Source organism: Aulonocara sp. 'chitande type north' Nkhata Bay, linkage group LG16 (assembly GCF_057382095.1).
Source record: "Aulonocara sp. 'chitande type north' Nkhata Bay isolate Kocher_YH1m ecotype deep benthic linkage group LG16, A_spYH_male_GT1.1, whole genome shotgun sequence".
NCBI classification, from domain to species: domain Eukaryota; kingdom Metazoa; phylum Chordata; class Actinopteri; order Cichliformes; family Cichlidae; genus Aulonocara; species Aulonocara sp. 'chitande type north' Nkhata Bay.
In genome coordinates, this window is record NC_141359.1 from 9,858,115 (window position 1) to 9,871,028 (window position 12,914).

General features: G+C 41.2%; 1 protein-coding gene across 1 annotated transcript in view; it reads left to right on the top strand.

Moving 5' to 3' along the window:
- tbx15 (T-box transcription factor 15) overlaps positions 1-12,914 on the top strand; it is a 33,941-nt gene extending 21,027 nt beyond the window's left edge. Inside the window, exons 5-8 of the mRNA XM_086267282.1 lie at positions 1,465-1,632; positions 1,882-1,946; positions 8,211-8,308; positions 10,813-12,914. Of these exons, the coding sequence (XP_086123408.1) occupies positions 1,465-1,632; positions 1,882-1,946; positions 8,211-8,308; positions 10,813-11,645 (1,164 nt within the window). The 3' untranslated portion in view covers positions 11,646-12,914. The remainder of the gene's footprint in view (positions 1-1,464; positions 1,633-1,881; positions 1,947-8,210; positions 8,309-10,812) is intronic.

Below are 12,914 nucleotides of genomic sequence, written 5' to 3' on the forward strand. Positions count from 1 at the left end.
TGACTCATATATAGTCAGTGAATCCTCGACCGTTTTCACAGCTGAAATCACAGGCTTGCTTTGATTACTAATTGTTTATGGTCATTAAAGTGTTTTAACTATGTTTTTAAAAAAATCAATTAAAGCCAAATGTGCCTTAGACATTGAACGGGATCTAACTTGGTGGACATGCACGCGACATCTGTTATGTGCATGTGTTGGTGTCCCTGGTGTGAATGTCCAGATTATTTTCAAAGGGGGTCCAAAGAACGTCATTACCTACCACGGAAATGAAAACACCACTTATTAAACAATTGTATTTGAGCGTGAACAACTGTCAGCTGATGTCCTCTGGCTGCTCCTTGAGTCATTTGTTCTGAGTTCAGCGAGTCAAAGTGTGACTTTGAACCACAAGATAGTTGTTTCATTATTTTAACTTTTTTTTTCTTTTTGATAATTTACATTTTATTTAAAGTCTGTAAATAACCTGAAAATACGACTGGATTTTGCTCGAGCGCTTATGGCTGGAGTGGCAGACAATACGAATTGAAACTTTAGAATTTCACATTCTGTCAAATTGATTTGATATCACTATATTTAAACATTAAAATCTCCAAGATAAATTTTTTTTTCACAGCTCTGTTTTATCAATTGAAACAAACGTAGTCTGAAAACAACCCACAAAATGTGAAAGTATTTTTTCCATGGTGCAAAACTTATGCCTGGACGTGCTGCCTGGAGACCGTTCCTCTGACCACCCGGGTAAAGATACACCACAGCACCCGCCCACGCAGTTTGATTGGCAGGTCATCACTGGGCAGAGCATGCCAAAACACCACAAAAATGAATACCGAGCAACACAGATGGAGACATGTCTTTAAAATGAGGATTGCAGATCAGCACATGCGTCTCCACGCAGATGCCCAGTCATGATTCGTGTGCGTGTAGTGTGTGTGATTTGAGGTCTGGAACACTGAATGTAATGTTTTTGATATTCAGAGGTGTTTTCCCCCTGCGGCTCTAGTTTGAAATGACCCCCTCTGTTGTAACAGAGTGCTGAGGTGGTGGGGGGGTTGTGGGTGTTTGGCTCTGGGGAGGTTTTCTCACTCTCAGATTAATCAGGAGCAGACTGAAAGCCTGAGGCGAGGTTGGGGCCGACACTGTCTGACGCCTCCGCTCTGCAGTGAAATAATGTGAAATAATCCTCAAGCCAGCGTCACTGCAGTGAGAACTTTGTTTCCGCTTAATGTCACGTAGCCCTGGTCGGGAATCAGTGCAGCTAATTGATGTTTACAAGAAAGCGTTTTTTTAGGACGGAGGTTTTATGTTGTATTTTGAGTGTTTTGTACATTTCAAGGCACCTATAATGCATTCACACACAGATTTGTAACTACCGAGATCATCCTTCACAGATTACGCACCCCTGCGTACATTCACACAAAATGACTGACTGCACTTCACTCTCTTCTTTTCTCATATTTACAGATCATCCTCCACTCCATGCACAAGTATCAGCCTCGTGTTCATGTCATCAGGAAGGACTTCAGCAGTGAACTGTCTCCAAACAAACCAGTGCCCAGTGGGGAAGGAGTTAAGACCTTCAGCTTCCCTGAGACAGTCTTTACCACAGTCACTGCTTATCAGAACCAGCAGGTATTCAGCTCTGACTTTATCACCATAGTAAAAACTGATTACAGGATATTACTTTAAAACAAAAAAAGAAATCAGACGTAATTTCAGAAGTGCTCTGAAATTACTCATCTCTGAAAAGCTTTAAAAAATCCCTTTATATAATCTGCTTTCTTAAAAATCCTCACATTTTATAGCGATGGCATTTTCTACTCAAGCATTTTTGAAAGTTTATAAATAAAATGTCTCTTTCTATGTTGTCCTTTTCTGCAGATTACCAGACTAAAGATTGACCGCAACCCATTTGCCAAAGGTTTCAGAGACTCTGGAAGAAACAGGTACATTGTTACAACATCATCCAGGCAATACACCCTCCTTAGGTGTCTTCAGTGCTTTGTCTCTGTTATCAGCCAAAGCAGTTATACTGAGTCTTAGCTGACACATGCAAAGAGATAAATAACAACCACGTGATTCAGATTCTCCAATCAATCTAACCTCTGTGTTGTTAGACTCTATGGGGGGTAAACAAAGAACCCCATGCTAATTGTTGCACTGTGTGACCTTTATTGTGGAAATAATCCTCTGAAGATAGCACACATGCAGCTGCTGCCCAGATCTGCAGTACAGACAGACACACTGATGCACAAGCGAGAGAAAACAACGTTTGTTCTCTTTTGCTTTCATTGTTTCATTCCTCTGATTTTCAGGTCTTAAACTAATAACCTGTACGTGCATAAACAGGTTGAAACTGGAAATCAATGTCAAACGCTGTCAAAACACTGAACAGATACTGATGTATGTATTTATTATGTATTTATTTATTTCCACTTTTTGATTTTATTAAGACTTAAAGCTAGGAGTTGTTTCTGCTTTGAAAGGTGTTGTGACAAAGGGTTGTAGCTAATGCCCGGTTATATCAATACTGATTCAAGTAAAGGCCCACCTATGTTTGTGTTGTTGGTGCCTTTCCAACAAATAATATTACTTGCTGGGATGTATAGACTGTCCAAGAAGTTTGTACTTAATCTTTGAGTAAATTTGAGTATTTTACTAGTCTGTTGCTTGGAACTGATATATGGTACCTGTGCGGCTTATTAACTGAGCTTAGCGGTAAACCTGCCTCTCCATCACCTCGTCCAAATATTGTTACTTCTGGCTCAATCACTAGTGGGTGCATGTTGCTGTTCCTAGAATATGGTTTGCTGCACTGTGACTAGCTAATGAACAAGTATCCATACATCTTTAATCTTAACTGTAAATATTTGCTTGTCTCTGACATCTGCTGTGAGCTGATTATTAGTTTTTCCACATTTTGTCAAAGGTACCAAGTTTTCATCTCTCTCACGGTCACCTTTAGCTTCAAAGTGGGCTGATTGTTTTTATTTTAGACATTTAGCTCCATAAAACCCCTAAAATTTCATCACTCACTTAAGACCTGCTTCAGACTGAAATAAAGCCATAAAATGTGATTGGAACAACGGCTACATGTAACTAAATTTAGGCCAGTTTAACCTAGACGTCTAGACATGCTTTGACCTGAAAATCACCATATCCGTGCTTACGGGAATATTAACACTGTCTGTACTCGTGTTTTCTTTCTTTTTTAATCATGCCCACATTCCCACACGACCTATAAAGCAGTGAAGCCGGCCATTTAGTCGCTATGAATTACAACCAGAATTCCGTGAGATATGTTTGCTCTCCTCTTCCTGACACAAATCCAAACAAAAGGCAAATGAAACACAATACAAAAATGGTTTGACTCTTATTGTCGCACGGTAAAAGGTTGCACTGGGACATGTTGTCATTACTGTCTTGTTACTGTGTGATGTTAGCCAGAGACAGCAGCCTGACTCTGCACTGTGGAATACTTACTTCTACTTACTTTTCAAGCTAACTAATAACATTATTGATTATGTTGGATTTTATCCTGATGTTCTACATCACTGTTTACCTCTCCTTCTGCCTCTATCCCCCTCCTCTCATCTCCTCCCCTCTTTTCTCTTGATTCGCCTTGTTGCACCCAGTCACTGAATCATCCTATATCTATAACATAGTGGAGGAGAGGAGGAAAGAGAAGGGGTCTCCACACATGAAAGCAGCCCCCTCATCTGGTCCGCATTATTGGCGCACAGATATTTGAGACATCTTTTTTCGTTTTTCAGACAATAGACCGTTTGATTTATGAACTGGCATTAGAATTTCATTGCAGAAAAGCTACAGATGAAAAGATAACAGAGCACAAGAGATTTGTCTTTGGAGAGAGAAAATGAATTGATCCTCACGTACTGCTCAGGATTCCTTCCCTTCACGCCCGTCTGGGATTTGTTTTGGTTCAGATTTGGCCAGGACACACTGAGATTTCAGACTGCTTCTGTTACCTTAAAAGCCCTCTCTCAGTCATTCTGAATTTCATGCTTTGTGTCGGAGCTGATTTCTTTTTTTTTATTGCGTCATTCATGAATATTGTTAGCGAGCTGCAGCTCTGACCTTTGACCTTCATGCTGCTGTTTCAGAATAATTATGGTGATTTGGGAGTTTGGTCACACAGGATGAAGTTATTAGCTCAATATGAAATGTAACTGTAGATACGGCGTGTTTCCAGCTCACAGTCAGGTCTGATTTTTAATCAAGAAAAAAACTGCAAATATTCAGTTCAATCAAACATAAACGTCTGATTATAATTACACTTTGGCAAATCTTGAATTATGAAGGTCAACCCAGTATTAGGGCATAAATGCAATAAATGATCATATATCATCATGATGATGATGATGATTATTATTATTATTATTATTATTATTAACTGCAACATTGCTAATACAAGAGATAGGGCCAAGGGCAGATGCTTCTGCATCCCCTGAATTATTTTCACAAGATTTCTCAACATTTTGATGATCAAATGATGATAAACGAAACCACAATTAGCAAAAACTGGTTAAAAAAAATTTCATTAGCATGATAATCATGATTTTTCTCTTGGTCAAAAGTTTGTCTATCAAGGAAAAATCCTGCAACACGACCACCTCTGACTAACATTATCATCGATTTGGATGCAGTTTCCGATGTGGCAGTGATTGGATGCTGGCATCAGCATCAGGTGCAGCTTGTTAGGTTAGTGGCTCCTGTGAGCAGTCAGTGGATGTTGTCTGAAGCAAATGCCGATGTGTGTTGGCAAAGCCAAGAAATTCCAGCTGCACGGACAGATCAGGCGGAGTCGTTCGTAATTTTATTATGTGCACATGCATCCTTGGTGGCTAATCATCATCATCATCATCATCATCAACTTTATTTATAAAGCACTTTAAAACAACCACAGCTGACACAAAGTGCTGTACATTGGAACTGTAAAATAAAATTACATGAGATATAAATAAAAAACAAATAAAAGAAGAGTGAAATCATTAATTAAATAACTACTGCATTAAAAAAGAAACTAAGTCTCACTGAGGTTAAAAGCCAAGGAATAAAAGTGGGTTTTAAGACGTGATTTAAAAGTGGACAGTGAAGGGGCCTCTCTAACATGCATGGGCAAATTATTCCATAATTTTGGAGCCACAATAGAGAAGGCCCTGTCCCCTCTGAGCTTCCTCCTGGATCTCGGTACCTCCAGGAGCAGCTGGTCAGCTGACCTGAGAGACCGACAGGGTATGTGGGGATGAAGAAGCTCAGAGAGGTAAGGCGGGGCAAGACTGTGTAGACATTTAAAAACAAACATAAGAATTTTAAAATTAACTCTAAAAGACACAGGCAGCCAGTGCAGAGAGGCCAGCACGGGGGTTATATGCTCTCTTTTTCGAGTTCCTGTTAGGAGTCGTGCAGCCGCATTTTGAACCAGCTGCAGACGTGAGAGCAATGACTGACTGACCCCCACATAAAGTGAGTTACAGTAGTCCAGGCGGGAAGAAATAAAAGCATGGATCACTGTTTCAAGGTGCTGCCTCGAAAGAAAAGATTTTAGTCTTGCCAGTCGCCTTAAATGATAAAAACTGGACTTCACCACTGCTCTGATTTGGTTGTCCAATTTAAAATCACTGTCCAACTTAAAACCAAGGTCAGTAACAACAGATTTAAAATAGACTTCCAGGGATCCTAAAACAACAGAGGAGGACTCACAGGGACCACTGGGTCCAAACACCAACACTTCTGTTTTCTTTTTATTAAAATTTAAAAAGTTTCGAGCCAACCAAGCTTTAATGTCATCTAGACATGTCAAGAGAGGTTTTATGGAGATGGCATCCTTGCGTTTTAGTGTCAAATAAATTTGGCAGTCATCGGCATAACAGTGAAATGAGATCCCATGCCTTCTAAGGATAGAACCCAGAGGCAGTAGATACAGAGAAAAGAGCAGTGGCCCTAAAATTGAGCCCTGTGGGACACCACATGACAGAGGAGCAGAAGACGATTCGTAACCGAGAAGGCTGACAGAGAAAGTTCTATCTGACAAATAAGACCTAAACCAATTGAGTGCAGTGCCACCAATACCCACTACATCATGTAATCGAGAAATTAACATATTGTGGTCTACTGTGTCAAAGGCAGCAGTTAGGTCAAGCAAGACAAGAACAACATGGTTACCAGAATCACATGCCAGAAGGATGTCATTAAAAACCCTTAGTAATGCAGATTCTGTTCTGTGAAGGGTTTTAAAACCTGACTGAAAAACCTCAAAGATTCCATTTTCATCTAGAAAATCTTTCAGTTGACTAAAAACAATTTTCTCTAAAACCTTGGAGACTAAAGGCAGCTTGGAAATAGGCCTATAGTTCACTAAAACTGTGTGATCAAGGCCAGGTTTCTTAAGCAGTGGCTGTACTACTGCATGTTTGAAATTTGCAGGAACCACACCAGAAGACAGACTGCTGTTAATAATGTCAAGGACATACTGTTGTATACTAGGAAAAATTTCTTTAAAGAATTGTGGAGGGACAGGATCCCGTGGGGAACCTAATGTGTCAGATTAGGGTTAGAAAGGTCAACAGGTGAGACAGACGAGATAAAAGCAATTAACATTTCCTGTGCTTAGCTTGAACAAGTCACAATTATCTGTAATGAGTAACGACAGTCGTTTAGTCCACATCTTTCTTGTCACCTTGTGGTAAACACTAGATAGGAAGGAAAATCAAGGTAATTTCCAGTGAAACCAAACCTTGCTCACCCCCTAATAAAATACTAACCCTCTCTTGATTTGCCTTCTCTGCAGCCAGGTTGAGCAAAATGTAAAAGTGCTGCAGCTGCAACTGAAAGCAGTGGAAACAGGCAGCTGCGCACATAAAAGCAGGTGTGACATATTTTGTTATTATTGCCACGCGCGTCTTTTAAACGTTACTCAGCTTCTATTAGTATCGGATATGGGTGACATAAACAGTTATAAAAAATACCTAAGGTACTTTCTTTGGGTTTTTAAGCTGTAAAATGAACGTGCAGCTCATTTGCTGTGAAGCATTACCAACCGATTCCATATTCAGGGGAAATTCCAAATTAATAGAAAGGCCAAACTTGCACTGCTAATTCTCAAATTAAGCACCATCTTGTTTTCCTTTTTCTGAGTTTCTTGTTGAATCTTAATGCGGTCCTCTCTCAGCCTTACGGTTATGGGGGTGTCGTCAGTTGTCTGGTGACCAGGCTTTATGGCCCGGTGGAGGGATACAGCTCATTTGTTGGGTTTTGGTCCCGCGGCAGCAGTGCAACTGTATGAATGAGTGCAGTGATGATGAGGGCTGGGCTGATTAGCATGGCGCACTAACGAGCTGCCACAGCCAGGGAGCTGGTGGCCCTAAAATAACACAGGGAGCAGAGCGGACGCTGCTTTGCCTGGGCCAGAGCCGAGTGCCATGTGGGGAAGTAAATCAAGCAGGAAGGAGAACCATGTACAGATTCAGGATGAAATGTCACCTCAGATTTATATGCACACTAAAATTCTGCTCCTTTTTAATGGCCCCAGTTTCCTCCTAGCTGGACTCTGGTTTATCCCACCTCTCTCTCCATCTACATTATATATCTCAAACCCACCCCAGCTCCCGATGTTTCTAGCTGTCTCACTGACATGTAGAATATCACTGCCCATTTTTCTTCCATTGATGTTTTCAGTATATTTAGATTCTCCCTCTATGTACTCGTCAAGTCACAGTTTATTAATTCTATTAACAGAAACGAGTAAATTCCTTATTTAACTCTATTAAAAGTACAGTTTTAAAATAAAGTTAAGTATTAAAAAGGCTGATTTTGGTGCAAGAGTGAAGAAAGAAATATGAATACTTTCCCCAAACTTTGGTTATTGTTCTCATTAAGCGTTTCAGTGTTCATTTCAAACATTTAAATGTCTATAGTAACAATCAAAGCTCATAATTATCTAAAATCAGGCTTCTAGAACTTTAAATACAACGGTGAGCCTGATCGAGGCTTCAAGCTTTAGACTAAAAAAAAAGAGATACATGCTTAAAATCAGTGATTAATCTATGACTGATAATATTATTTTCTCTGTCCTAGCAGCAGCTTTTATTGTAAACTTCACTAAAAAAAAAAAAACTTGCCTCTTGTTTCCATTTCTTTTTTTGTGTTTGTGTGTGTGTCCTAAAATTGGTTTTGCATGTCTCTGTCAGGACTGGCCTTGAGGCGATCATGGAAACATATGCTTTCTGGAGACCTCCAGTGAGGACACTCACATTTGAAGACTTTACAAATATGCAGAAACAGCAAGGTATGTAAATAAATATATTTGTGCAGTCCTTCTCATCTGTCTTAAAGGAACAAATTTACCTTAACTTTGTGATATTAAAAAAAGTATTACAGTAGAATAATGTAAGGCAAAAAAAACCCAACCTACTAATAAACTACTGACTGTGAAACTGTATGATATTGCTTCCTTTTACAATATGCTATATTCAGTCGGTATTTTAAACCTTTAGATCTTCTTTTCTATGTGTTGAAAAACACGCCACACAATTATAAGTTTCCGTATTATAAAGCCTTTTCTCAGTTTTTGACCAATAAATCAGTAAGTAAACTTTGAAGACTTTGATGGGTATCAACCAGATTTTAATGGATTCTTAAAATGACCCCACTTTACACCCCTACAAATTTTGGCATAACTTTTTGAACTATTGTGTTTACAGACAGAATGACACGCGTGCAAACGCTAACAAACACATAACCTACTTGGCAGGGGTAATGAAATGCAAAATGATGTTAAAGTCACATTTATGGTTAAGAAACACACACACACACACACACACACACACACACACACACACACACACACACACACACACACACACACACACACACACACACCATAATAAGTTTATGAATGACTGTCAGTACATCAAGGATCGCTGTATCATGATACCATCATTGTCACGGGCGACTTGCACGAGTATTGTAATTATGAATTAGTTTGTGTTTTCAGATAAAACCTGTAAACTGAAACCAAACATGAAACGATCACTGACTGGAACATTTTTACTTTCGTTTTTTTTTTTTTGTGATTTTAAATGTATTTGGTTTAAAATTGGATTTTCATAACTGAAACGTCACATCATCTTTTTTTTAGGGCTCATTACAGTGTAGTGTAATACATTACTGCACAGTTACCTAGAGTTGTGTGCAGTGGTACTTACCATGACCTTGGCGCATTGGTGTCCCAGTGTGAACTCTCCATGTGCATATTTTCCCTCCATATATCAGCTGTGGTTGTCCTTCATCTGAGCTTGGCCATACACTGCTCCTCTGGCAGGTCTGCCTGCGTCTGCTGAACTTTTCACATCACGCGTAGCCGTTGCAAATAAAATCGTTAAACAAACCCTGTGGCTTTTGGACGGCTCCACGACAAGAGTCAGCGTCACTTGGGCCACCTCCCTTTGTCTCAGCTCCAGAGTCGACAACCAGGAACGAGTCATGGCTCATATCAAGGGCCTCGCCGCTTTCAAGCAACTCTAAAGCAATGCTGACCTGATCCATGTTACCCTCGGAGGTCAGCATGACGTGATGCTCCATGTTTTGTCAGAGCGGGCTGACACGTGTTTGTTATCTTTAAACTTCTCCGCAGTGATTAAGATTTAATTAGAGTCCTTGCTCTGTCAGTGAACCCTGTATCATCTCATAAAGACTCTGTGTTGTGTGCATGTGCACTCTGTGGTAACTGTAAGGAACTGTATAGCTTTGCTCTTATGGCACCAGACACCCTTTTCCCCTTCAAAGCAATCAAGCATTCTCCCTCGGCACTGAAGCCCCCCGAGCCCGTCTATCCAGAGGAAAACATGACATCACTTAACTATCGTTCTCTCTTTCCGAAATATATCTACCTTGCCCCCCTTTTCTTTTCTCTCCCTCCTCATAAGCTCCCCCCTTCATCTCCTTGAGCTGAGCAGAGCGCTGCGGCGATATTATCGAAGGCATATGGTGCAAAGAAGAGCCCGAGCCAAGCGAGTCCTGGATTATTTAGTTATGCGTCCTCCTCATTCCGGTTTCAAACTGAATTTTAGGACAGCAGCATGAACGTGAGCCAAGTTCTTATTAACACAAAAGTATGTGATTAATACCTCACAGCTTTCACATCTCTCTGAAAGGCTTGGCCTGAGGATCTTACTTGTGCCACCAAACTTATATGCATGTATTATATGTGGGGTGACACGAATCTCCTCAGAACAGAATATTTAATGCGGCGTGTTTTACAAAACAGTTCGTGATCGTGTATACAGAGTACGGCTGCAGTTGGTCTGAGAACAGGGGTTTGACAAAGCCCATTTGTCAAACAACACACAATCTCATGGGAACTTCAGTTTGAAGCCTCTAGTTCTTCAGTCTAGTGCAGGGGTGGGCAATCTCAGTCCACGAGGGCCGGTGTCTCTGCAGGTTTTAGATGTGTCCTCGAACCAACACAGCTGATTTAAATGGCTAAATTACCTTCTCAACATGTCCTGAAGTTCTCCAGAGGCCTGGTAACGAACTAATCATGTGATTCAGGTGTGTTGACCCAAGGTGAGATCTAAAACCTGCAAAGAAACATAAGCAAAAGTTGAATGCAACAGAAACCGAGACATGTCAGTCACAGTGTGGTCATGCCCTAAGGGATACCCTGCTTTATCGCTTTTTAATGCAGGTTTAAGGCCATTTGGAGAAGCCTTTTGAGGCATTACAGTTTCTGGTACTCCCACATTGGCTTTTGTATAGTTCACTCATTCTCTCTGTATTTCTGTTTTGCAGGGGGCAGCACAGGCACTTCTCCTACCACCTCCAGCACAGGAACTCCATCTCCCTCTAGTGCAGCACACCTCCTTTCTCCCTCCTGCTCCCCTCCAACCTTTCACTTGGCCCCTAACACCTTCAATGTGGGCTGTAGGGAAAGTCAGCTTTGCAACCTGGGCCTGTCGGAGTACCCTGCCTGTGCTCGCAGCAACATGGCGGCCCTACAGGGATATGGCGGCCTGGCTGAAAGTTCATATGGACGCCTCCAGGCTGCAGGGAGTGCTGTGGCGTCTGGTCAGCCCTCTGAATCCTTTTTGCCACAGAGGACTTCCTCTTTGATTGCTGCCGGCATGCAGGGTAGCACTCACGCTTCCCTGACTGGCAGCGGCAGTGGCGGCGGCGGCGGGGGCAAAATGGATGGCTATAGCAGTCAGCTCGGCTCATTCCCAGCCTCTCAGCTTCAGTACGTGATGCAAACCGGGGGAAGCTCCAGCTCAGCCTCGTCCTCTTCATCCGGATCCGCCCCTTCCTCTGCCCACATGTTTGGTGGAAGCCACCACCACGTGCAGCAGGGCTCCTACAACGCTTTCTCCCTCCACAACCCTTACAATTTGTACGGATATAACTTCCCCACTTCTCCTCGCCTGGCCGCCAGCCCCGAGAAACCCCAGGGCGGTTTGCTCTGCTCCTCCACTCCTGCAGGGGCATTCGCCGAGCGCCAGTACTTGTCCAACGGAAGCATGGACACCATGCACATGATCGGCAACACCACCGGTGGCCAGCAAAGCAGCAGCTCTTGTGACGGACGTCAGTATGGCTCCTCGTCTCAGATGTCCATGCACATGGTGTAGGAACTCAGACCCAACCTTGCAGGGCGCCACGTTTTTAATGTCTTCAATATGAAAAGTAAATCTACGAACCTGGTTTGGTGTTAAGTTTGAACCAGTGTTTTCACATGAAGGATAGATATACTGAGGTACAAAGGAAGCTTTCAGAAAAAGGATGTCCTCTCAACATTTTGTTTTTAAAGATACTTACAGTGGAAGACAAAAATATTATTTAATTATCTTTGTATTAATGAAGGACGGCAACTTGACAGCAATGAAACAACAACCTCATTCAGATCAGTGTTATAAGAAGTGGCAGTGTACTTACTCTGGTACAGAGGGGATTATCAGTTGTGAGTGTCATTGTGCAATAGAAGCAACAGGTTCTTCAAAATGACTTGATTCTTTGGGGACTCAAATGTCATCTGCTCTTCCTGCCATTCTGTAACCAAAGAACCTTCTATGTGATACAGAGGGCTTTTACTTCACTCGGCACTTGTGCCATATTAGCTTGGGAATGCCAAAGTGTCAGTGGTTGCTGACAAAATCCACAGTTTTTGGCTGGAATGAAATAGACAACTGGACCGGATCACCGAATGACTCTCCATGCTCCACGTACATGCAGGAGAGAAACTGGTGCATGCTGTGGCAGATGGTGAAAACACACAAATCTGGTAATTGATGCAAGAGTTCACTGAGGAACTTTTGCTTCATCCTGAAAATGCCAGCATATATGCACATTAGAAATCAGGACTTCACCACGCAACTCAACCTTTTCTCCTCTAAGACTGGATTGGTTATTTTTTGAGTGGATTCTGTTTTAAATATATATATAAATATATGTATAAGATGGCGAATGCAATCAATAACATAAGCTTAAAAAGTTGTTGTGTGACAAAAAGTAAGCAATAGCAGCACAGAGTAAAGTATGTTGTGACGTGTATTACAGATGTGTATTTAAGTGCTGAACAGTATAGCAATTTTACAGGACAATCTGTTATTAAAATGTGTGAAAAAGGGGAAATAGCAACGTAATTCTTTTTTTGTGAAACATTTTAAAAAAATGTAAATACAAGTGCCAAGCACCTAAAAAACAAACAAACAAACAAAAAAAGAAACCCTCAATAAACGTTTTAATTCATTTACATGGGTTGGATTTCTTCCCTCTCTGTGAACAGTACAGGCAATTATTCTGGAAGATTAAGAACATACGACATTTTCTAATTCAGATGAAAAAAATGCGTCTTTGTTAGTAACATATAGACTGTATATAAGGACTTGACAAGGTTCCTA